The sequence below is a fragment of the Giraffa tippelskirchi genome, chromosome 11 (genome assembly GCF_054371585.1).
Source record: "Giraffa tippelskirchi isolate mGirTip1 chromosome 11, T2T-mGirTip1v1.2.pri, whole genome shotgun sequence".
Taxonomy (NCBI): Eukaryota; Metazoa; Chordata; class Mammalia; order Artiodactyla; family Giraffidae; genus Giraffa; species Giraffa tippelskirchi.
In genome coordinates this window covers 60,570,880-60,597,898 of record NC_137285.1, presented here as the reverse complement: position 1 = coordinate 60,597,898, position 27,019 = coordinate 60,570,880, and the positions used below count along the sequence as shown (strand labels likewise).

At 36.6% G+C, this 27,019-nt stretch overlaps 1 protein-coding gene across 10 annotated transcripts in view; it reads left to right on the top strand.

Annotated features, from left to right (window-relative positions):
• The window catches only part of LRBA (LPS responsive beige-like anchor protein), an 803,036-nt gene that overhangs the window by 229,884 nt on the left and 546,133 nt on the right, over positions 1–27,019 (top strand). For 6 of the 10 annotated variants that reach the window (XM_081543941.1, XM_081543939.1, XM_081543936.1 and 3 more), the window contains 8 exons: positions 3,488–4,546; positions 5,502–5,677; positions 6,582–6,735; positions 7,143–7,323; positions 11,268–11,395; positions 11,864–11,971; positions 15,570–15,726; positions 19,809–20,253. In XM_081543941.1, coding sequence (XP_081400067.1) covers positions 3,488–4,546; positions 5,502–5,677; positions 6,582–6,735; positions 7,143–7,323; positions 11,268–11,395; positions 11,864–11,971; positions 15,570–15,726; positions 19,809–20,253 — 2,408 coding nt within the window. The remainder of the gene's footprint in view (positions 1–3,487; positions 4,547–5,501; positions 5,678–6,581; positions 6,736–7,142; positions 7,324–11,267; positions 11,396–11,863; positions 11,972–15,569; positions 15,727–19,808; positions 20,254–27,019) is intronic. The other 4 variants (XM_081543940.1, XM_081543938.1, XM_081543945.1 and 1 more) reach the window with 1 other exon arrangement.

The following is a 27,019-nucleotide window of genomic DNA, read 5'->3' as shown; positions in this document are numbered from 1 at the left end:
TTTGAAATGTCCATTAAATTCCTGTTGCATACGATTTTAAGATGATGACTAACATTCGTTGTAAAAGTATATTGAGCAAGTATAATCATAGCAATTTGAAATTTTTCCATACTGTTTTAACATACTGAGTGAGTCTTACAGTGGAAGTAATGTAGATTCTAACTTTTCAGTCTCAAATCTGTTTTATTTATTCTTCAAAACAATGCTCTTTGGTATAGGAACATACTTATTTTGCAGTGGATGACGGTTTTTTCCTGTTAAGTTTCTTTTGTAGCAGTTGAACTAAGGGATTGGTTGAACTAGGGGATAGCAGTTCCTCCTCACATTAGGAGTGTAGCTATTGGTCTTAATGTAGGGTGAAAATTTATCCTTACTATACAGTGTCTCAGTTTGTTAGTTGAGGTAAGCTGGCAAATTAAACACTAACATTTAATGCATTTTGTGTTGAAACTCAACATAAAAAAGCCATAAAAGGATTTTGCAAAAATACAAAAGTACACATGATAGAGGGAAGAGTAGTGGGGTAAATAACAGTCACGTTTAGAGTCTGTGGATCAGCTGGGTAAGTTGTATTAATTTAGGTTCGGAGTAAGTAAGTCATAAGCTTAGTATGGGGAAAGCCAAAAACCAACTTCCTTTTCATTAAAAAAAAAAAAAAAGTCTCAAATTTCTCAGAACTGACTCCCTCAACTGTTTGAAGCTAAAGATTAGGGGTTGTATGTGCTGCAAGCAAAAACCATTAAAAAGATTGAGTAGAACTTTGATTTTGACATCTTGATACCTTCCCCTACTCTATGCTATTTGAAAACAACCCCACTCTATTCTGGGAGACTTTTAGGGAGGGTAACACAGGATCTTAGGGTGATTAAGAGACTAGTGTTGGATGCGAAGGTGACACTCTCATCCCCTGCTCCCCGCGTGGTTCCTGAAATACAGGCAGCAGACCATTACCTTGCAGGCAGGACCTCGAGGAGGCTGGCTTGTCTGTGTGCCTTCTTGTCTTAGGCCCCACCCAGGTCACTCTGTGGTAAACATTACAGCTGTACTTTGTAAAAAGTTAAAAGCTTTTCAACCCCTTGGCCTTTAGCCCCCCCACCCCCACCCCGTGTTAATCATGAGGAAAGAACCAGGTTATACAAGAGAGTTAAGGAAAGCGTCTCATATGGGAGATAGAAGCAAAGCAGAGAAGTGGTAAAAGGCAATTCACAGAAAACAAAGAGAAGAGACAAGATGGAAGAAAAACAGTTAACATCCTCGGGCAACACGAAACTAGAATGGAGTCCTCTTCTATTTGATATTAATTATAGACAAAGAACCACCACAGCTGCTGCTGCTGCTGCTAAGTCGCTTCAGTCGTGTCCGACTCTGTGCAACCCCATAGACGGCAGCCCATCAGGCTCCACCGTCCCTGGGATTCTCCAGGCAAGAACACTGGAGTGGGTTGCCATTTCCTTCTCCAGTGCATGAAAGGGAAAAGTGAAAGTGAAGTCGCTCAGTCGTATCCGACTCTTAGCGACCCCATGGACTGTAGCCTACCAGGCTCCTCCGTCCATGGGATTTTCCAGGCAAGAGTACTGGAGTGGGATGCCATTGCCTTCTCCACCACAGCACCTATTGAAAATTAATGATAGTTGTAATAATGTTAAGCACATCATAGCTTATTTTGTATATTGTATCATTTTAAGCATTTCACATACAAAAACTCATTTAATATCTCAATGACTACATGCTAATAATGTGTTACTATTACTGTACTGTTAAGGAAGTCGTTAACAGTAAAACCTCTTGCCAATGCAAAAATATCCTCTCCTTAAAATGTAGAAAAGAATTTGTTGTTGTTTTTCAGTTACTAAGTCATGTCTGACTCTCTGCGACCCCATGGACTACAGCATGCCAGGCTTTCCTGTAGAAAAGAATGTAACATTATTATTACTAAAAAAAAGCATTAAATTTGAATATGATGTGTGTATATCATAGGCAATCCACTAAAGAGATTACTAAGGAAAAAATAAATTTCATTCTTTTATATGGCCAGATATAATCCATTACATACATGTTCTTGTTTTTATTTAAAAAAATAAATTCTTGTGTATTTTTGACAAACGGGAGGTTACATCTTGGAGGCAAACACATAGGCTTAAACTCTTACAGAGACAGGGCACCGTCATTCTTGATGTTCGTATTTGAAAGAAATGGCTCCAATGCCCCCAGGAAAGACATCCTAGGGATACGAAACTAGCAAGAGGCTTATTATCTTTTAAAAAGGTTTAAATACATCTCCAGGTACCAGAGAAAATATTTCCAACTTCAAGTTTTCTATAGGAAAAACCAAAGGGGAGAGAGGGAATTTCCTTTCCCTTTTGGCACCAGAGAAAATTTAAAATATGAAGCTTGTATTTACCCTTCTTAGAAAGGAAAAATATGAGCAGTAGAGAAGTGAAGTGACTAGTGCAGAGTCACATAAGAGAAGTGGAAAACATGTTCAATGGTTAGATGAGGCACTTTCCCAGATAACCAAAAGACAAAGGAGATGGAAAATCGAGAAATGGTAAGAAGAGTAGAGGACCAATCAGTGCATTGTCAAAATAGAAATCCTGGGAAGTGAGAACAGGGGCAAAAGAGGGGACAGGGGTATAAATTAAGTTATTCAAGAGAAATTCTCAGAACCAAAGGATGTTCGTTAGTAGGTTGGTAGGGCCCAGTGCGTATTTAGCACCATGGGTCAAAATAGACCTGTGCCAAGAATCGTTGTGGGAATTTCAAAGCACTAGGAACAAAGAGATGGAGAAGGCAATGGCACCCCACTCCAGTACGCTTGCCTGGAAAATCCCATGGACGGAGGAGCCTGGTAGGCTGCAGTCCGTGGGGTCTCGAAGAGCCGGACACGACTTCACATTCACTTTCACGTAGTGAAATTGTGAGCTATGTTCTGTTCCTTGACATGGGTATAGGTACACGGGACTAGAAACATTACTAGAAGCCTATTACTATACATAATATATATAATATTTAAGTATATAATTTGCATCTTATATGAAGTGAACATAACTGATGTTTTTGGTCTCTGATGAGAATAAATCATGGGTAAATGGATTTTCATTGCTTTTTTAACAATATATTACATACTGCACAAAGCACTTTCCAATGGTTTATACTTAGATCCTGGTACAAGTGATACAGGTTAGTAGAATAATGTACTGTTTTCCTATATATGTGTCTTAAAAATATAATCTAAATAACTGTGCTCTGTTATTCATTGATGCCATGCTACCTGTTAGCATTGATAAGCTTTACTTTTTTTTTGATGATTTAGATTTTTGTGGTTGACACCTTTTATTTATCTTTTGATAAGATATTATAGGAAAATTGTCTATTGCATCATATAAACCACATGTTGGAAAAATGGAACATTTAAATTTTATGTTTTGTTTGCTCTGTTCATTTATTTTTTTTACGTATTTTGACTCCCTGTTTATTTTTCATCTAGGTCACTTTTGAAATACACAGAGAAAACCTTGCCAATATTTTAAGGGAACACCAGGGAAAAGCTGATGAAGAAATAGGGCGGTGTTCTTCAAGTCCAGTTCGAGCAGTCTCTGGCGTTAGCAGGGAGGTTAATGTTTTAGTAGGATCCCAACAATCAGATACAAAGGATTCTCCTGTGTCTTCTGATATCACTAGAAATAGTGATGAAAAGTCAAGTATTGGGCAGACAAGTTCAGTAGAGTCTGCATCCAACATTGGACTGCAAATTCCTGATACATCTAACGAAGAAAGGACAACTGGGCCAGAAAATCAGGAGTTACTGGATGAAGTCCCTTTAGAAGAAACACCGATAAATGAAACAGTTAATGCAGATAATTTAGAAAGATCTTCTGACATAACAGAAGCTGTGACCATTTCCTCTGATACTTTTACAACTGGCAAAGATACAATGACTGTCAATGAAGTAACTGCTTCCATCAGTTCTCCTTCAGAAGAAGATGCTTCAGAGGTGCCAGAATTATTAGATAAGTCTATAGTAGAGGAAGAAGATGATGATGATTATGTAGAACTGAAGGTAGAATGTAGTCCTATTGAGGAAGCTGGTCTCCCCACAGAGCCCCAAGATAATAGTTGGTCTCCAGGTGCTTCTGAAGCCAGTGAGAGAGTGGATGTGTTTAGTAATGACCATGAATTAATATTTCAAGAGGAAGAAGCTGCAAGTAAGAAACAGACTGACACTGAAATTCAAAATCCTGAAGATTCTGGAATCTTGCCTATGACAGCATCAGGGCTTTCAGCTGCCTCACCAGATGCTACTGCTTCCCAAGTAGCTGTACTTTCGGACACTGGTCATATGCTGGAGGAACGGGAGGAAACTAACGTCACTGAAGAAACCAAACTAAATAGTGATTCTCATGGTAATATCTTTGAGTCTCCTACTACTTCTGAGCATACGATTGCTAAGTTGGATGTTTCCAGTGTTGCTACAGACACTGAGAGACTGGAATTGAAGGCCAGTACAAGCATGGAAGTGTCTCAGCCTCCTCAACCTGTGCTTGAGGTGATTATATTTATTATCTTCTTGAAATACATTTGCATTGAGTTGAAATAGAACAAGTGTATATACTTACATTTTATTTTGTTTTAAAGTTGGTTGACAACCTGTTTACAATTACATAAATGTGGTGAATATGAAGATTTTATTTCTTACCTTTAGCAGGGTTTGATTTTTAGTGTGAGTTTGTTAAATGGCAGCTTTTATTGTTAGTTTCACTACAGTATCATTAAAAGTTACTACTTTCAAATTTCAGTGTTAGCCTATTTTTAGCTTTTATAAAGCAAACATTGGAAACACTTTCCTTTTACCCTTTATTTGATGACCCCAGTTGTAGTTAGGACATTAGTTTTTCAGCTACTTTCCTGCAGAACCACCTACCTTGTATAATTTTATGTACAAAATATGCAGTTTAAAATTGTTCCTTGAGGTCTGTTTGTGAGCGGCAGGAGCCTTTGTGAGATTCAGAGGCATCGCTTTCTTCTTGACCAGTATCTCAGAGGGATCCGTGACACCACTGTGGCTGCATGTTGTCATTTCCCGCTTGATTCAGCTCTTACTGCTCGCCCATCTTCCTCTTTTTATTGGTTTGGTCTTCATTCTTTTGTCTTTATTTTTCTCTTAATTCTAGCTAATTTATAATCCAGATACAGCCTTTCTCTCATGTCAGTACTGAAAATCCGAAACTTCTTGATTCATTTATAAACTCCTGTATTAACTGGTGCCAACACTAACATGGTTCTCGACCAGCTACTGCTGAATTGTGCTAGTTTAGCATTTTTTGTAACTTAACTTTAAATGTATCATTGTTATTATTCAGTAATAATTTTTCTCTGATTTGGTTCGTTAGTGTCTTGAAATGTGAGTATTTGTTAGGTGAATTGCGTAGACTTTGTTAGATACTAATGCCTTCTTTTGCAGTTGAACTTACTTTATTACTCTTTTTAACTTTCTCTATTAGATGTCAAGGCAACAGGAGCAGCCAGGGCAAGGAACAACACCCGACACAGTCAATGGACAGAGGAGGGATTCCAGGTCTATGTTCCGTATTCCTGAGTTCAGATGGTCTCAAATGCATCAGCGTTTGCTCACTGATCTATTATTTTCAATAGAAACAGACATACAGATGTGGAGAAGGTTTGTCCCGTTATTTATCATAGAAGATGTATGTAAATTTTAGTCTTTGTTTTCAAAGAAATTTATTTAGTTAACATTCTGTAGTTAACTATAGTCATTTGGTTAAGAAGTATGATATAAATTATTTCTGTGGTAGGGTTTTATTGAATTAATGTTTATTCTCTTACAAAAGTGAGGTATTGTATTTAGAGTATAAAAACTTGAAAATCAGAGATTTTTCCTTTAAAATATTTGCTGAAGATTTTCTGTGACATATTTTATATCATATAATTTGCCTGAATGTAGGTCTACCAAATGCACTTATTTATAGAAGAAGTAAAAAAATGGGATTTAGGTAAAACATGTAATTTTCCAATGTATTTTTACTATAAAAAGTCTGTGTATTTTAGACTATCCTCTGTTGTGTGATTTATGATTTTTATTTATTTATTTTATTTTATTCTATTTTTTTGATTTATGATTTTTAAAAGTGCCTAATTTGTTTATTGTTAGTTGTAGTCTACTCTTACTCTGTTTGAAAACATTTCATGGCATTGTCTAAGAGAATGTTACTAGAAAATTCATTTTTAATAGCACATGTAGCACCATTTACCTCTCAGTTTTTGTTGCTTCAAATTTTGCTCCTAGTTTAGGGTAATTTAGCTCAACTTTTATATCAAGTGTAAGATCAGTAGTATTTATTGTTCAGAACTGAAAAAGGGCACAGATAGTAACCACTGATATGGAATGGTCTACATATTCTGAGGAAGTATACACCCCCCCAAAATGCCTGCTGGATCATTATAGTTCCTCAGCTTTCAAGATGAAGTGAAAAAAGCACCTTCTTAGCCTCCTTTCCCTCAAGTAGGCAAATGTGATTTCCTTTCTTTAGCATTATGAGTAAACATCATTTATCTTTGGACAGCCATTCAACAAAGACAGTTATGGACTTCGTGAATAGCAGTGATAATGTCATCTTTGTACACAACACAATTCACCTCATCTCTCAAGTGATGGACAATATGGTCATGGCTTGTGGGGGTATACTGCCATTGCTTTCAGCTGCTACATCGGCTACAGTAAGGACATAACTACTATATAAAGTTGGTGTGAAAACATGACTTATATGTTCTTATTGATTAAAACTTAAATGTGGGGGGTTACTATACATCATAGGTTCTGTAATTCAAAAACAGCAGAGTCTGTTATAATTGCTTGAAAAAACCTTAGAATCTGTCCCAGGAGTGAAGGCACTCAAGAATGTTTAGTTATCAGGGATGAATTAGTGAGGAATATGACCGACGGTGTTGCACCTGTATGTATGCTGGGGTTTTTTTTAGATGAAATGATAAGGAGATTCCTCTGTTGAACTAGATTTATAAAATCCAAGCTTTTTATGAAATTTAGAAATTTGGGGAATGTATCTCATAAAAGTGGATTTTTATCAGAATATATATATATAAATGTAAAAATTTATTCCTTACAGCATGAGCTGGAGAATATTGAGCCTACTCAAGGGCTTTCAATAGAAGCCTCTGTGACATTTTTGCAGAGATTAATTAGCCTTGTGGATGTACTTATATTTGCAAGTTCTCTTGGCTTCACTGAAATTGAAGCTGAAAAAAATATGTCATCTGGAGGAATTTTGCGGCAGAGTCTCCGACTAGGTGAGCTGTTAAACCCCATTACTTAGGAATTTACTTAAATTTTCAGTAATACAGGCATATTAAATTGAATATTTTCTTTCCCCTGTTAGTGGGAAAATATGGGCTAGGCAATTTGTCTTATGATACTTTTTAACTTCCAAAGAGTAAAGGACTGTGTATGCATTGGCTATAGTAGTACTTGTAAGGGTGGATCAAGGAGGAGGATGTGTTTTGAAAATTTTACGAAGTTGATTCTGGTCAGCATTACTCCCCGCAACCCCCCAATCGCCTTTTACTTTGAAGTAGTGCTTCCCAAATTTTGATGTGATTTCATACACATGAATCACCAGACCATATTGTTAAAATGCTGATTAGCTTATATAGGTCTGGGGTGAGGCCTAAGGTTATCTTTCTAGGAAGTCTCAGGTAGTGTTGATGCTGCTTCTCTTACAAACACACTTGAGTAGCAAGGTTCTAAACTAGCATCGTTCAAGTGTAGCCATTTATCCAAATAAGTTGTGATAAAATTAATAGGACTATTAAATCTCTGCTCTTCTCCTGGAGGCAGTTCTTCCTTGAATTTTTAAGTGATATCTGAAATTCCTTAGGTGAAGAGAAATTTTTTTCTCTATGCAGAATGTTTCCTGTATCTAGTTGTAAATACTGAGACTTTGTAATGATTTGCTTATATTAAATGGAGAGAAGTAGGTGGAGAAAAGGGGACCAAGAAATGAAACCAAAATCTTTAGGAACCATGGGCATGTGAAGACAGATTAGAAATAAGGTACCTATGAAAATATAATACAAAAGTGGAAAATCTAATTAGTTAATATAACATTTCCCCATATTTAGCAATAATATCTATACTTAGATATTCAGACGTACTTATGGTTTTTTGGTACAATGATTATTTTCACTCAAAATACCATTCAAAGTACTTTTTTTTTTTTAATAAATTTATTTATTTTAGTTGGGGGCTAATTACTTTACAATATTGTAATAGTTTTTGCCATACATTGACATGAATCAGCCATGGGTTTACGTATGTTCCCCTTCCTGGACCCCCCACCCACCTCCCTCCCCATCCCATCCTTCTGGATCATCCCATTGATTGCCCCGGCCCTGAGCCCTTGTCACATGCATCGAACATGGAATGGTGTTCTGTTTCACATATGATAATATGCATGTTTCAATGCTATTCTCCCAGAACGTCCCACCCTCACCTTCTCCCTCAGAGTCCATAAAATTGTTCCATGCATCTGTGTCTCTTATTCTGTCTCGCATATAGGGTTATCGTTACCATCTTTCAAATTCCATATATATGCATTAGTATACTGTATTGTTGTTTTTCTTTCTGGCTTACTTCACTCTGTATAATGGGCTCCAGTTTCATCCATCTCAGTAGAACCGATTCAAATGTATTTTTTTTAATGGCTGAGTAATATTCCATTGTGTATATGTACCACAGCTTCCTTATCCATTCGTCTGCTGATGGACATCTTGGTTGCTTCCATGTCCTGGCTATTGTAAACAGTGCTGCGATGAACATTGGGGTACACGCGTCTCTTTCAATTCTGGTTTCCTCGGTGTATATGCCCAGCAGTGGGATTGCTGGGTCATATGGCAGTTCTATTCCCAGTTTTTTAAGGAATCTCCACACTGTTCTCCATAGTGGCTGTACTAGTTTGCATTCCCACCAACAGTGTAAGAGGGTTCCCTTTTCTCCACACCCTCTCCAGCATTTATTGCTTGTAGACTTTTGGATAGCAGCCATTCTTACTGGTGTGAAATGATACCTCATTGTGGTTTTGATTTGCATTTCTCTAATAATGAGTGATGTTGAGCATCTTTTCATGTGTTTGTTAGCCATCTGTATGTCTTCTTTGGAGAAATGTCTGTTTAGTTCTTTGGCCCATTTTTTGATTGGGTCGTTTATTTTTCGGGAATTCAGCTGCAGAAGTTGCTTGTATATTTTTGAGATTAATTGTTTGTCTGTTGCTTCATTTGCTATTATTTTCTCCCATTCTGAAGGCTGTCTTTTCACCTTGTTTATAGTTTCCTTTGTTGTGCAAAAGCTTTTAATTTTAATTAGGTCCCATTTGTTTATTTTTGCTTTTATTTCCAATATTCTGGGAGGTGGGTCATGGAGGATCCTGCTGTGATTTATGTCGGAGAGTGTTTTGCCTATGTGTTTTACCATTCAAAGTACTTTTAAACTCAGGGTGCTCTAAAGAACTTGGTATACTATTTTTAGGGAGTTGTTTTAAAATCTTAGAACTGAGTCAGATGGTAAGCATGACAAAACAAAAGCTATCATTTACTATTGTTATATGTCATTTCTGATTTTCACATTGAGTCAGCAGTCATTTTCTCCCATTCATTCATTTGTATTTTCTTTTATTCATGAGGAAATTTGAGATCAAAGGAGTTAGTTAACTTAATGAAAATTCAGAAGCTATAAATTGGCAGAGTTGGAATTTGAATATAGTTTAACTAGTATTGCTGTTCTTTCTGTTATAGCATACACCATTAAACTTTATATCAATAATATAATTAAAATATTTAGAACCCATTACTTTGTATATGCCAGTTTTTAAAATTCTCCACTTTCCTGAAAAGAGTACAATTGTAGAATTGAAAGTAGAAGACTTAACTAGCAATGCCTCACTATACTCAAGAAGTATTAAATTCAGAAACTAGGAGAATACTCTGTCTCCTCTCTATTTTCATAACTATAGAAGAAAATAAATAATTCAGTGTACTCCAGCACCTATGTTCTCCTTGTTCAGGACCACTTAAAGCCTGGTCACAACAGTCCAAATGTTTCGATCCCTGCTCTGCTCACTCCTGTTTTCATGAAGTTGGAAGTGAGAAGGTCAGATGGCAACAGTAAGAATAAACTGTACTACTGAGACTGATTGATACTAGGCACTCAAATGTGGTTTTTAACTTGATAATGCAGACCCAAACTTGATGTTATGCAACCTCTGACAAAAGTAGTTGAAAAGTTTTTTTTGCTGGGCCTGACCCCAAACTGGACAAAGTTCCATATTCTCTCTCCCTCCCTCTTCACTGTGTTCCTTCTTTTTGTCCAACTTTTGTTGCTCTCTTTGGGCACCTTTTTGAATACTTTCCCTTTTCAATTCTGTGTGTGGTAGCCATATGATAGTCAGCTGGTACTTGAAATTATCACTTAAGTTTGCTATTTTGTTCCTAATTTGCTCTCCCACTCTTGTGGAGACATACTTTTAGGGCTACCAATTTGGCTGGGATTGGAGATGATTACATGATATGAATCAATTCATAGTCAATTGTGTATTACCAGATTCTTTAAAATTCACAGTTAATATCTGAATAACTTGTGTTAACTGCCTGATAAGTGAGATGTTTAGAGAGGTAATTTTGGATTGTATATTAATCACAATCTTCCTTTTGTCCCTTACCTTTTAAACCATTTTAATGAAAGCCAGTAAAAGATAGACCTTGTAAATAAATATTCCCCTTAATGCTATACCCTCTATCAGTCCCTATTACTATCATGCTGTAATCATAAAAATTTTAAGAAAAACATGCAGGTTTCTAGTTTAACTGTTGTACTTTAGTGAAGATAATAGAAGGACTAGTTGATGGCAATGTGATTTACTTTGTTTTCTTGCATTTTAAAAATCTTTTCTTCTCTATCTTTTCCTCCATAAAAGATTATTTCAAGTAACTTATGTGAGATCTAAGAAACAGTGTTTCTTAGGTTCTTGAACTGATTCTCTTTTAGCAGGGGCCCTAACAGAGTAGCTATCAGAGTCAGGAAACAAACAGTGGGTGATAAAGCCCAGGGATATTTTAGGAATTTGCTGAAGGTGATCTGTTTCAAATAAAATCTTATGCAACTTATATAGGTGAGTTTTGTCAGTCCCATAATCTTAAATAGAATTTTTTCTTGCCCAATTTTTCCTTAAAATAAATTGCAGTGTGTGCAGTGGCAGTAAGGAATTGCTTAGAGTGTCAGCAGCAGTCACAGCTGAGAAATAAAGGCGAAGAAGGAAAAAGCCAGAAAATGGCACACAGCCTGATTCCCACTGGGAAATCTGCAGCAAAGGTAAGCCTGCAGAATAATTCATTAAATAAGAAAGCATTCTCTTATTTTACAGTTAAGATCTTAAATTTATTTGTTCATTTCAACATAAAGTTAAATAAATCTGACAGAAGTCTCAAAATAGTTATTTTAGTCTGTGGACATAACCTTCAAATATTTGTGTTTGAGTATACAGTAAAGATTTGCTTATACTTAATCTTGTCTGCTTTTCCAAATGTTTACTTTCCTTGTGTCCATGATACTTTTCCCTTCAGATACGCCAGTTTGTGTTTCACGCACTTGGTGAGTTAGCATGCAGTCTCTTTTTTCTTTCATGGCTCACTTCTATACCCCCCACCTCCATTCTGGCACCCAGAAAAAGAAGAGAGAAGGAGGAAAACAAGCTGGGAAAAGATGCTGTCACCCATGGAATAGTGTGTTATTTTTTAAAGTATCTGTCTAATGTATGTTTATATGTTTTGTCTTAAATAGAGTCCAGTGGACATTGTTACTGGTGGTATATCTCCAGTGAGAGATTTTGACAGGCTCTTACAAGACATGGATATTAATCGACTTCGGGCAGTTGTCTTCAGAGACATAGTAAGTTACAGTATTTCTTTCACATATTCTCTTAGCTGACGCATATTTCCTCCTAGGCCCAAAGTATTGAGACTGAATGCTTTTTGTGGTATAAAATGGCCAAGTAGAAATAAGAAGACTTAGATACCAGTTGTCTTGACGATGATTTTAGAATCTTAGAATATTAGAAAGTATTATTTATATACACAGAGCTAATAAATCAGAGTATTGCTACTGATAACAACGACACATTATTAGATAGTAAGCATTGTAAGTGCTTTATGTATTCTCATTAATTCCAGCAACTTGAGTTGTGTACTTTGTAATTCTAATTTTATAAATGAGGAATTTGAAGCACAGCGAGTTCATGTAACTTGTTTAGCTAATGGAGCTAGTAAAAGATAGGATTCAAACACATCAGTCAAACACTAGAACTTGTGCTTTGAAAGTTTTATATGATATAAAAGTCATGACAAAATGTTGTTTATGGTGTTTTAAATATTCTAAAGGTGAAAGATAGGTTTGTTTTAGCTAATTTTGATGTATAATATGGCCGAATTTCATGTAGAAATTGTAATGTCATATAAAAAAGCGTAAACATGAAAATTAAAATCATTTGTGATCCTACTCACTTGGATTTGGAGTATTATCATTAATATTTACTGAACTCTTACTGTGTGTTGAGTACTAGGCTGCTCTATACTACATATAAGTTTTTTAAAAGTAAACTTTATAACTTCAGTTTTAATTTCCCTTTCTCTAGTGTTTTAGTCCACTCTTGATTCTTCATGAAGTATGCAATTTGTTAATAGTAGTTGTTATTAGCTATAGCTAATAGTCTTAAACACTTATTGCATATTAAGCATAGGACTGGATGATTGATAATATATTATCTCATTTAATTCACAAAATACTCCTATGAGAAAGATAGCAGTATTAGCTTAAATTATCTGCTTAAAACTGCAAGTAGTGATAGTTAAAAGTAGATTAAGGGCCTAAGGAATCTGATTCTTGAAATTTTCATATTAACCATACTTCAAATTTTTATCTTAACTAACATCTGTATGTATTTAATTATGCTCTCTCTCTGGATCTCAGTTTTTTGCTTTTTGGTAACTGTATTATTCCTTTTATTAACAAAGCATCACCTTTGTGTTTTTCAAAACCCACTGCCTGTGGTCTACTGTGGAACCAAATATTGCTGCTGCCTTCTCTCCCCATTCTCTTTGAGCTATAACTTTGTATTTCCTAAAATGAATTTTAAAAATCTACAATAAGTGATGTAAGTCTTTGGCTTTAAAATTTTTCTGACTTTCCTATAGCATTTAAAATGAAAATCAATACACCTCACCCTGGCTGTTACTATATCACAATATTTGGACAGAGAATTAGAGTGTCTCCTGTGTCTGCCATGTCATTTCTGAAAGTAACAAATAACTTTAATTTTTTTGGTAATTAGAAAAGTGATATAGTCACCTTATAGGAATTTTAGAAAAGAGAAAAGACCTTATTTCCCAGGCTACATCCAGAGCCTATTCTAGCATAAGCAAACTTTGAAGAAAAAGGAAATTAACTAAGACTGGGGATATAAATAAATCATTACCCAGAGGTTAAGAGCTAAGGTTTTTAATCACTCTAATCTGAGTTCAGATTTGCTTTTGCATTTACTGTGTGCCCTTAGGTAAATTACTTAACTTCTGTAGACCTCATCTTATGTATATGGGTTAATGACTATAGCACAGTGCCTAACTCACAGTAAGTATTTAATAAATGACAGGTACAGTTGGAAACAAATTTGTTTCAGGAGTTAGGTCTTAAACATAAGGATCTATGTGATATTTCTTATTTAGGCATAAATCAGGCATACACTGTATACTTCATACTGTAGTTATTAAACATTGAACATGCTAATGGGCTAAAAAAAGATTTAGATATGTATAAATAATTTATAAAACATTAAGAAGACCAAGCAGGTTATTTGCCTACATTTTTAATGGTGATACTATTGGTAGCAGTTATTGTAATAGATTGTAGGATTATGTGGCAGAAGAACATAGGCGTTTCTGGAGAAAAGGGTAGGTTTATTTAAGAAAGGATAAATGAACATATATCTTTTCCATCAAGGCTAATAAGGTGTTACACATGAACCTAAAAACTACCAAAGATTCTTGTCAGATTATAAATACCTCTAATAATCCTGTTAAGTGGATATGTTCAGTAGACTCTGAAACTTAATTTTTCTCTGAAATTGTGTCCAAAACTTTCAATAATCATTAATTGTTAACTTTAAAGTCTTTTTTTTTTAAATAAATTTATTTATTTTAGTTGGGGGCTAATTACTTTACAATATTGTAGTGGTTTTTGCCATACATTGACATGAATCAGCCATGGGTTTACATGTGTTCCCCATCCTGGACCCCCCTCCCACCTCCCTCCCCATCCCATCCCTCTGGGTCATCCCATTGCCCCGGCCCTGAGCATTTGTCTCATGCATCGAACATGGAATGGTGTTCTGTTTCACATATGATAATATACATGTTTCAATGCTATTCTCCCAGAACGTCCCACCCTCACTTTCTCCCTCAGAGTCCATGAGACTGTTCTATGCATCTGTGTCTCTTATTCTGTCTCGCATATAGGGTTATTGTTACCATCTTTCAAATTCCATATATATGCATTAGTATACTGTATTGGTGTTTTTCTTTCTGGCTTACTTCACTCTGTATAATGGGCTCCAGTTTCATCCATCTCAATAGAACCGATTCAAATGTATTTTTTTTAATGGCTGAGTAATATTCCATTAACTTTAAAGTCTTATTTGTACCAGTTGTTTCCATTTATTTATCTCCTAGGCAGCCATGTTCTTTGTTTTGTTTATCCTAAATTTATCTGCTACTTGAGTTTCAGAATTTGATGGACAAGTTTTGAGTTTTTCCTTTAGGTTCAAATGTATTTTGAAAACTTATCAAAATTAGTGATGTGTGCAATGTTCCTTTGCAAATGGGAAATTTTATTAGGTGAAGCTATCATTGATATGTATAGGTGATCTGTAGAGCTGAGATGAAGCCTGAACCTCTTTAGAGATCAGTCTGGTTTGTCCTTTTCTTTCTCCAGACACTATATTAAGTCCCGGACACTTGGTTGTCTATATTACTTTAAAATGCTCTTGACAATTTCTTTAGCATCTAGTTCTGTCTCTGATGACCTCACTTTTAATAATCTCAAATGTTTGTCTCTTAGGAAAACTGTTATTCTGATTCTTTTAAAACATAATTTAATTCTTATGGTTGGAAGTAAAAATAATGGTTGATAAATAATTATAGTTATTATTTGATTAATCTTATAAAGTATATTAGGACAAATCTCTTCAGATTGAGTTACTTAATGTAAAAAAATGAGCCAGCGTCTCTCTCCTGTTTCACAAGCATACAACCTAACATATACAGGCATTTTTCCTAGAGTCTTTGTTTAATCTTTGCTCAGGTGAATTCATTACTATTTTTTTGTGTGTATCGAAAGATTCGTGAATATGTTTTGTGTTTGAGTGTTGTCTTGTAAAATAAGATTCAAACGTGTTACTTAGTAATGGCATGATTAACTCCTTTTATTTTCTCCCCAGGAGGATAGCAAACAAGCACAATTTTTAGCCTTGGCAGTTGTATACTTTATCTCTGTTCTTATGGTCTCGAAGTACAGAGACATTTTGGAACCCCAGAATGAAAGGCATAATCAGTCTAGAGAAACTGGTAGTGAATGTGGAAATTTGTCACTCCCTGGTAAGTTTCTGTATTTTATTATCTGGCATCCAAAATTCAAGTAAAACATTACCTACTTACGGCAGTTAAAATATTCATCCTGGAATTTAAATACATCTATGTATACATTAATGAGACCATGCAGTTATTTTTATTAATAACCAAGTATTTTAAGGATCCTGTAGTTAATTGCAACTGAGACATGATTTCTGTTTTAAGTGAGCCATCTAATTAAAAAATAAGTGAGAAACTGTTATGTTTTACAAATAAAGTATTAAACATTTTTAACTCAGCATTTGTTGTGAAGAATAACATATTCTCTGAGACATATTTGTTAACAAATAAGTGTAAAAATTGGAGTTATATATAAAATTAGCTGCCTGTTATAGATGTATAGTTAGAGAAGCAGCTAAGGTAGTTATAGAAGTAGCTTCTACCCAACAGAGGAGATTTATCTATCCAATCAATATTCATTTGGTACCTTTTAGGTACTTGTTCATTACTGACGAGCAGAAGCAAAAAATCTCCCCTCATGGAGCTTGTATTCCACTAGAGCAAGTAGAAAATGAGTATATATAATAAACAAATTGTGTAGTATTTTAGAAGATGTTAAGTCTTAAGACAATAAAAATCGAATGGGGAAATATATCAGGAATAACCAGGAGACAGGAAGTGTGAATTTTCACTCTAAGGAGAAAGGGAAATTACTGGAGGGCTTTGAGTACAGTAGTTAGAACTGATGTATGTTATTAAAAAGTAGAACTTGGCATTCTGTTAAGATTACATCCTGTAGCGCAAGAAAAAGTGGTGTTTTAGTTGTGTACCACTGTGTTACTGCTGCTGCTGCTGCTAAGTCGCGTCAGTCGTGTCCGACTCTGTGCGACCCCATAGACGGCAGCCCACCAGGCTCCCCCGTCCCTGGGATTCTCCAGGCAAGAGTACTGGAGTGGGTTGCCATTTCCTTCTCCAGGGCATGAAAGTGAAAAGTGAAAGTGGAGTCGCTCAGTCGTGTCCGACTCAGTGACCCCATGGACTGCAGCCTGCCAGGCTCCTCCGTTCATGGGATTTTCCAGGCAAGAGTACTGGAGTGGGGTGCCATTGCCTTCTCCAGTACCCCTGTGTTACAGATTATCTCAAAGCTAAAACTCCCAACTATTTTAGTCTTGTTATCATGATTCCATGAATTTGATTCAGATAAGGCACAGTGGTAATAATTCCTGCTCCAAATGATGCTTCTGGGGTTGGAAAGTCTGAGATAACTTTTCTATTCATTTATCTAGTGCCTCAGCTAGAATAGCTCTAAGAGCTAGGGCTGACTGAAATGACTAGACTGGGGTTGTGTGTGGGGGACCTTGCTTCTTGTTTTCAGCTGAATTCCTTTGTTTTACTCCCTTAGTTTGGAGGTCCTTTATCTCCTATTTGGAGGTCTCTCTACATGATCTTACCAGCAAAGTAACCAGACTGCTTTCAGAGATGTTCAGGGATTCTGAGAATGTACAAACTGTTAGATCTTCCTAAAGACTGGGTACTGAACTGGCCCATTGTCAGTTCTGCCACATGGGTGTAAGTAAGTCAGGCCCTGTGGAAAATTCTTCAAGAGATGGGAATAGCAGACCACCTGACCTGACTCCTGAGAGATCTGTATGCAGGTTAAGAAGCAACAATTAGAACTGGACATGGAACAACAGACTGGTTCCAAATAGGGAAAGGAGTACGTCAAGGCTGTATATTGTCACCCTGCTTATTAAACTTATATGCAGAGTACATCATGAGAAATGTTGGACTGGATGAAGCACAAGCTGGAATCAAGATTGCCGGGAGAAATATCAGTATCGATAACCTCAGATATGCATATGACACCACCCTTATGGCAGAAAGGGAAGAGGAACTGAAGAGCCTCTTGATGAAAGTGAAAGTGGAGAGTGAAGAAGTTGGCTTAAAGCGCAACATTCAGAAAAGTAAGATCATGGCATCCGGTCCTATCACTTCATGGCAAATAGATGGGGAAAAGAATGGAAACAGTGACAGACTTTATTTCTTCGGCTCCAAAATCACTGCAGATGGTGACTGCAGCCATGAAATTAAAAGACACTTACTCTTTGGAAGAAAAGTTACGACCAACCTAGACAGCATATTAAAAAGCAGAGACATCACTTTTCCAACAAAGGTCCATCTAGTCAAAGCTGTGTTTTGTCCGGTGGTCATGTATGGATGTGAGAGTTGGTCTATAAAGAAAGCTGAGCGCCGAAGAATTGATGCTTTTGAACTGTGGTGTTGGAGAAGACTCTTGAGAGTCCCTTGGACTGCAAGGAGATCCAACCAGTCCATCCTAAAGGAAATCAGTCCTGAATATTCATATATATTCAGATTTTGGAATATACATTGGAAGGACTGATGCTGAAGCTGAAACTCTTAATACTTTGACCACCTGATGTGAAGAACTGACTCATTGGAAAAGACCCTGATGCTGGGAAAGATTGAAGGCAGGAGAAGAAGGGGACAACAGAGGATGAGATGGTTGGATGGCTGACTCAGTGGACATGGGTTTGGGTGGACTTCAGGAGTTGGTGATGGACAGGGAGGTCTGGCGTGCTGCAGTCCATGGGATCACAAAGAGTTGGACATGACTGAGCAACTGAACTGAACTGAAGTCGGGCCCAGCCCATACTCAACAACTACTCAAGGGGGTGAATACCAGGAGGCATGCCCTATAAATGCATTAATGTAACAGTCTAACATAACCAGTTAGGAGTATATTGCAATAATCTAGGTAAGAGGTGATTTGGGCATTGACCTGGATGGTAACTGTAGGGCTAGTGAGAAGCAGTCAGATTTTGGATATATTCTGATGGTGAGAAAGCAGTTTTTAAAAATATTAGGCATGCGTATGTGACAGATGGAGCATAGTCAAGAATAATTATAGTGTGCAGTTGGATAGACTGAAGGTGAAACATACTCAAGCAAGGATAAGAAATTCAGTTTTCAATATGTTGTGTTTGCGATATCTTTTAGACATATAAAAGAAAATGTAGAGTAGGCAGTTACATACAACAATCTAAATTTGACTGATTGATTGAAATAATGGTATTTAATACTTGGAGAGTTAATGAGACCATTAAGGATATAAATGTTGGTAGAAAAAAGGATTAAGAACTGAGTACTAAATTCCTCCAAGTTAAGAAGAAAGGGAGAAAGAGAAGTGAAAGAAGTAAAGAAGGAATCGCAGTAAGGTACATGAAAAGCTGGAAGAGTGTTACCAGCCTTGAAGGAATAATCAGTTGCTGCTGTTATGTCAAAAGCTGTTAGGTCAAGAATTGATCATTGGATTTAGCAAGCTGGACCATTTTTGTTGGAATGGAATCAATACCTGATTGGAGGGAATGAAAATCAAATAGAAAAGGTGATGTTCCTTGTGGAACTATATTTTAAAAATCATTGAATCATTCATCCATATAGGATTGGTAACATGTTTTCTAGTAGAAACTATGTTTGAGATAGAGGTCTTGGGAATATTATCTGAAGAAATGCCAGTGTATAAGGCACAGAAGCCCATTTAGCAGATTGTAAGCAATTTTGTGTTGTATGTATTATGGCATGAGTAGCAGGAGATAAAGTTGGAGATGAATAGTCATACTATTTTTTTCATACTTATTGGTAGACCTACTACTTGCCTGACGTTGTTGTAGGCCCCAGCATTGTCATTAGTGCTGGAGATGAAGTGTTAATGAAGACAAATTCTCTACCCTGATGAAGTTTACATTCTAGCAGACTTATATTATTGAAGAACCTTGAGTATACCCTAAGGATTCTGGACTTTTTCTTATAGACCAATGGCTTTCAACCTTGTGTTGCTACCCATTGGTATGTCATATTCAGTTTGGGTTTTTCTCATATGCTTTGTTAACCTGATTTATTATTATTATTATTTTATTAAACTATTCATTATATGTATATTTACTCAGTACATTTTATAGATTAATTTGTTTTAGCCTTTTAAAACATGTTGTATGTTTCATAATCTAAAACAGTTAGGAGTGAATGTACCTTTTTAAAACTATTTGTAAATTTTTTTTATTTTTACTTTTCTTCTTTTTCTGGGTAAGATGTAGACTCACCAGCAGCATCGAGCCCATTAACTTCCGCATCTGTGGAGGAACCTGAAAGCACACCATCTGCTCGAAGGAGGGACTCGGGCATTGGGGAAGAAGTGGCTGCTGGTTTCGGCGGCCACGCGCACACGGCTCCTCCTGCAGTGCCTCCGACTGTCAGTGCCGGCCCAGACGCCATCAGCGAGGTGCTGTGCACGCTTTCTTCAGAAGTCAGTAAATCTCAGGAGACCAAAAATGATGGAGGAAATGAATTGGATAGCAAGGCTGCACCATCAGTTCCAGTTTCAAAAAATGTCAACGTGAAGGACATTCTCCGAAGCTTAGTAAACATACCAGCAGATGGAGTCACTGTGGATCCTGCCCTTCTGCCACCAGCCTGCCTTGGGGCTCTTGGTGATCTGTCTGCTGAACAGCCTGTGCAGTTCAGATCTTTTGACAGGTACTATAAATAGTCTTTTGTTTTAGCATCTTATAAATATATACATTATAAGGGAGTTTAAAGATTAAGCAGGAATTTAACTTTGCTAAATTTTGTAGCTTCAGCATTAAAAAGGGATGTTTTCATCTAGTTTTTAATAATTATGATATTTTGTCGACTGGTTTGTATATCAGGGTTTTTTTTAAATTTAATTAATTTATTTTAATTGAAGGCTAATTACTTTACAGTATTGTAGTTGTTTTGCCATACATTGACATGCATCAGCCATGGTTGCACATGTGTTCCCCATCCTGAACCTCCCCATCCCACCCCTCTGGGTCATCCCAGTGCACCAGCCCTGAGCACCTGTCTCATGCATCGAACCTGGGCTGGCGATCTGTTTCACATATGTTAACATACATGTTTCAATGCTATTATCAACACAATCATTTAAGATCGTTTAAGAACAATGTTTATATTACATTAGCAAGTTGTATATTAAATAATTTTTTCTTTGTTTGTTGCAACTTAGAAGTCACTTATTCCTACGGATGGTTATCTTTCACTCCCCTGCTGTCAGTGTGTGCCAGCCTTTGTGGAAACAAGTGGGAACCTGTGAATTCTGGCAGACGTAGGAATTCAACTAAGTGCTCAGTCTTGACAGCTTGAGAGAGCTAACTGTAGATTCCTGACTTTGTTGGTTCTGTTGTCCTAAGAAACCTTTGGCTAATTTGCTTGAGATTTTTCTTTATATTAATTTTATAGTAAATTTTCTGAAATTCTGTCTGTAAGAGTTACTGAATTCTTTTTCAAAAGTCAACATTTTTATATAAAACAAACTCTTCCTTATAGAAAAGTTGCCAATTAAAAGAAATTTTACTTTTCCTGAATCTATTGAGGGGAAATTGATACAATACTCCATCCTTTTTGAATAATTTATTGTGTCTTTTCTGCATGTCCACAGTAAATTGATCACAATAAGGAAATTAAGATTGATATCATACTCCCTTCAAATCTTCAAACACATTTCAAGTTTCATTGATTTTCTCAGTAATGTTCTTTTTAGTAGAAGGATTGAATCCAGAATTGTGTATTGTATTTTGTTGTGTCTCTTTATTCTCCTTCAATTTAGAAGAATAGTTCCTTCACTTCAGTTTAGTTCAGTCACTCAGTCGTGTCCGACTCTTTGCGACCCCATGAATCGCAGCACGCCAGGCCTCTCTGTCCATCACCAACTCCCGGAGTTTACCCAAACCCATGTCCATCGAGTCAGTGATACCATCCAACCATCTCATCCTCTGTCATCCCCTTCTCCTCCTGCCCCCAATCCTACCCAGCATTAGGGTCTTTTCCAATGAGTCAACTCTTCGCATGAGGTGGCCAAAGTATTGGAGTTTCAGCTTCAACATCAGCCCTTCCAATGAACACCCAGGATTGATCTCCTTTGGGATGATGGATTGATTGGATCTCCTTGCAGTCCAAGGGACTCTCAAGAGTCTTCTCCAACACCACAGTTCAAAAGCATCAATTCTGCAGCACTCAGCTTTCTTCACCGTCCAACTCGCACATCCATACATGACCACTGGAAAAACCATATCCTTGACTAGACGGACCTTTGTTGGCAAAGTAATGTCTCTGCTTTTAAACATGCTATCTAGGTTGGCCATAACCTTCCTTCCAAGGAGTAAGCGTCTTTTAATTTCACAGCTGCAATCACCATCAGCAGTGATTCTGGAGCCCCCAAAAATAAAGTCTGACACTGTTTCCACTGTTTCCCCATCTATTTCCCATGAAGTGATGGGACCAGATGCCATGATCTTAGTTTTCTGAACGTTGAGCTTTAAGCCAACTTTTTCACTCTCCTCTTTCACTTTCATCAAGAGGCTCTTCAGTTCTTCACTTTCTGCCATAAGGGTGGTGTCATATGCATATCTGAGGTTATTGATATTTCTCCCGGCAGTCTTGATTCCAGCTTGTGTTTCTTCCAGCCCAGTGTTTCTCATGATGTACTCTGCATATAAGTTAAATAAGCAGGGTGACAAAATACAGCCTTGACGTACTCCTTTTCCTATTTGGAACCAGTCTGTTGTTCCATGTCCAGTTCTAACTGTTGCTTCCTCACCTGCATACAGGTTTCTCAAGAGGCAGGTCAGGTGGCCTCGACCCTTTAGAAGGTGAGAGTCCAGCTGTTTTGTAGCACGTCCCTCAGTTTAGTTTGTGTAATGTTTCCTCGAGATTTGATTCAGTTGAAAGCGTCTTTGGGAGTAAGTATCACAGAAGTGGCTCTGTTGCTTCCTGTTGTGTTCTAACAAGTGGCACATGGTTTCATATTGTTACTGATGATATTTATTCAGATCATTTATTAAAATGGTTTTTTCTGGGTTTCTCCACTGTTAAGGTACTCCTTGGGAAGGGGTACTATGAAACTCTTATCACCCTCATCAAATGAATTCAATACATTAAATATATGGCCTTATGGTTTCCTGTTTTATAGAATGAATTATACTGTTAAGTTGTTGTTTATCTTGATACTCAAATTGTCTCTCATTTGGCCAGTGGGATTTCCTTCCAGTTGGCTTCTGTTTTGTTTTGACATATTTTCGTCACAATTTCCTTCTGTTTGGTTGTTTATTTCGTTGTGCCTTCTCTGTATTTCATCTCATCTCTTGATTTTCTACTTCAGACTTGCTAGCACATTAGATATCCAAGCTGGTTAAAATTATTTATATGATTAAGGTGCTCTGAACACAGGGAATATATAATTTTATTGGAAAATCTTTTTGCCATCATCCTGTCATCTTGTTCCTTCTCCCTCTGTCTAATGTTTGGATCAGTGTCCTAGAATGATAAGACTGATAGAGTCTAAATTCCAGGTAAAGAGCATATTGGTATATGTATGATGTGTCGCTATAGATACCATGGTTGCTAGAGTCAGATTTTTTTTTCCCTTTTATTCCTTCTTATTTTTTTTTTAATTAGGCTTATAGGAGTTCTATATTGATTCTGGAAATCAGACACAGCTGTGTGTGAGTTCTGGCTCAATTACTTATTAGTGGGTTTAGACAAATTGTCTCATCCTCCTGAGTCTCAGTTTCCTGTATGCCCGTGAGATACTATATGGCTATTAAAGTGGAAAAAAAGCAGAACAATGTGTATTGGTGTGAAATTACATTGAATATGTATTAATCTGTAGCACTTAGTGTGAAGAGATCTACAAGTTTAGAAGATGAGGTCTCGTCTTAATGAGGGTATATTGTGGAGGGCATCGTGGTGCAGTTTATCCGAAGGAATATTGGCAGTTAATCAAAATTTAAAATATGTAAACTTAATTATATCTCTAGACGTTTATACAGATGTATGCAAGTACAAAATGTTTTCTTCCCGTAAGAGGAATTTCATAATTAAGCTGATAGCTGTTGAGCTTTTACCCTGTGAAAGTGTCAGAGGGCATTGTTGTAGAGAGGCAGATGGGGGGTAGGTAGATACTGTTCTTGTTCTTGGTTTACAGCTGAAGAAAGGAGGCATAGGGAGTGCAGGCAAACAGCTTAAGCTCTTGTGCTGATGAGTGGTGAGCTGAGATCGGAGCCACAGCCAGTGGCTCTGCCCTGCCTTTGGCTGTGCTGCAAATGAAGACCTGGTTCCATGTGTTGTTTGCGATGCATACGGCAAATATCTGCAGCCACTGATGAGGGAGAAGCGCAGCACTGTGCATTGATGTAAAGGATGTCGAAGATATATTATTAAATGAAAAAGCAGACTACAGTGTAGTTTGGGATTTAATGGTCGTAAAAAATATATGTATGTTTCCGTATGTCTCAAAAAGTATATGACAAACTGCAATGACTATATTTTGAGGTGTAGATGATTAGGTTTTTTACAAAATTAACAGTATTTATACCTTGTGTAAATTTGTATTAATCTTAGATTAAATAATGAGAAAAACTTGAGGACAGGTTTTTACATTTAATGTATATTACTAATACAGTCAAGGTTGTTTTGTTATAAATTCTCCAATTTTCATGTGTTTTGGCATTTATTTCTTTTTAAATAGTGTAAAAATTTTCTGTGCCTTCATGATACCTTCAGTGAGTAGATTCTGAACTTATTTAGGAAACTGCAAGTACATTTTTAGGGATTTATTAAAATAGAAAACAAAGGGGAATTTGGCAATACTGTTTTTCAGGAGGCTCTTTGGAGCTTACATGTCTGGTATGCGTTTAACATATTGTCTGATGGCAAGCAAACTGCTCTGTTTTCCCCCTCTCTTTTTCATAGCAAGAGACACCTTTTGAAAAACTTTTCATGCAGCTTTAGACCAAAGGAGTATCTTTGAGAATTTCAAAGCATCCCTCTGATCGTGTATTTATCTCTGGAATGCTGTGTCAGAAATCACAACTCTCCTCATATCTTAAGAATTATCAACTTCCAAGCAATAGCTGGAAAGTTTAGAGTAACAGCTCCATGAGTGGAACCTTTGCTGATAGGCTGCCAGGTTGTGGGTCTTTGTGGATGGCAAGGTGTTTGTGTTCATTCCCATGCCAAAATTCCTGCTCTTATCTAATTCAAAGATCCTCTCTGGTGATTAGTGGATGCCAGGGATTTATCTTGATAAAGTTCAAGGGCTTTGTCTGGCTTTTCAGCTAGATCCTTAGGGACTAAAGTACTTGGCTTAAAATGCTCTTCTCCTTTAGTGAACTATTTGCATGTTAAAGAAAGTAGCGTTTCTGTGAAAGTTTATGATATTTCAAACTGATACAGTTCTGAAAGGGAACTCCTGAACCTTAGTGATCTGGAAGAAAATGTTGCTCTCTCTTTGTTGTTACTCAATAAAAAGAAATCTTCAAAAAAAGTCTCCCTAGTTCAGGTAAGAAAAAGAAAAGTCAGCAGTGTTTATACTTTCTATCTGTGGAAGTTTAGGAAAGTTACTTCTTTCTCATTTGTAAAATGGGGCTAATAATATGAAGTGCTTAACCTCACGGGTTGTTAGTATAAATAATTCCCTCATGGTGGTGGTAGTTTGTTGTAAATGTAAGTTACATAATTCATATATGTCCTTAGCGTAGTGCTTTACAGATATTATTAAAGTTGGTGAGTATAAAGAAAAAAAGCTATATGTGGAATTTTATACTTTAATATTTCGTTATAACTTGAAAGTTTGGAAAAACAGTTTGCATAATTAGACTTATCTGTCTTTTGATTTTTTTATGCCAAGAAGTTTAAAGTGCTTTTTCTTAAAATTGATGGCAGATATCAAAAATTCAGTCAAGGATTTCAATTTCTTTTAAGTAGAATGTTAAGCTGTAGCATCAAAATGATGCCATTTTATTAAAATTTTAATACAGGCTTTACTAATCCATTTGCTCAGAGGTAAATAATCTGCTTGTCAAGCAGGAGATACAGGTTTGATCTGTGGATCGGGAAGATGCCTTGGAGAAGGAAATGGCAACCCATTCCAGTATTCTTGCCTGGGAAATCCCATGGACAGAGGACCCTGGTGGGCTGCAGTCCATGGGGTCACAAAAGAGCTGGACATGACTTAGCAACTAAACAACATTACTAGCAGTTTAGATTTACACTTTTATACATGATAAGTATTGTAGCTTAAATATACCCTTGTGTTGAAGATTTTAGTCTTTTACACAGAAAATTTACAATTTATAGTAATAAAAACAGTAAAGGGAGTGAAAATATCATGAAATTTGCCTCCTACTTAATGTCCTTCTAAGTGAATTTTTGTGACTGAATTTTCTTTGTTTTTATGTGGCTCAAAGCTAAAGCATTATTATATTACTTTCTCAGAGGTAATTTGAAACAATCATTGAATATGGAAATTGATTAATTCTATTTTTCTATTATGTACTAAAAAATGTGCTAAAGAATGCAATTTTTCTGTTTCTGAGCAGATATATTTTTGTATTTTAGTAGTAGAACATATGTATTAATAATTTTATATCTTGGAAATCTTTATTCCCATTGCTTATAGATTATAATATAGAATTATGTTTAAGTGTTAATATAATTGTGGTGATGGTTGCACAATTTTTGAATATTCTAAAGACCATTTAATTTTATACTGTATATGAATAAATTGTATGGAATGTGAATTCAGTTCAGTTCAGTCGCTCAGTCTTGTCCGACTCTTTGCAACCCCATGAATCACAGCTCGCCAGGCCTCCCTGTCCATCACCAACTCTCGGAGTCTACCTAAACTCATGTCCATCAAGTCGGTGATGCCATCCAGCCATCTCATCCTCTGTCTTCCCCTTCTCCTCCTGCCCCCAATCCTTCCCAGCATCAGAGTCTTTTCCAATGAGTCAGCTCTTCACATGAGGTGGCCAAAGTGTTGGAGTTTCAGCTTCAACATCAGTCCTTCCAATGAACACCCAGGACTGATCTCCTTTAGGATGGACTGGTTGGATCTCCTTGCAGTCCAAGGGACTCTTAAGAGTCTTCTCCAACACCACAATTCAAAAGCATCAGTTCTTCGGCGCTCAGCTTTCTTTATGGTCCAACTCTCACATCCATACATGACTACTGGAAAAACCATAGCCTTGACTAGACGGACGTTTGTTGGCAAAGTGAATTATATCTCAATAAAATTTAAAGGTCACTATCAGGAACTGGTTCAAAGTAGAGGTCCTTGTTTTGATAAACCTAGAATTGTGGGGCAGTTCTGCTATCTACCTTGACAAATTACTTTTCCTTTTTGAACTTTTTCAGATTTTTAAATGAAAGTGATAAGTATGTTAGGATTATTTTGTGAATTGGGTAGTAATTCTTGACGTAT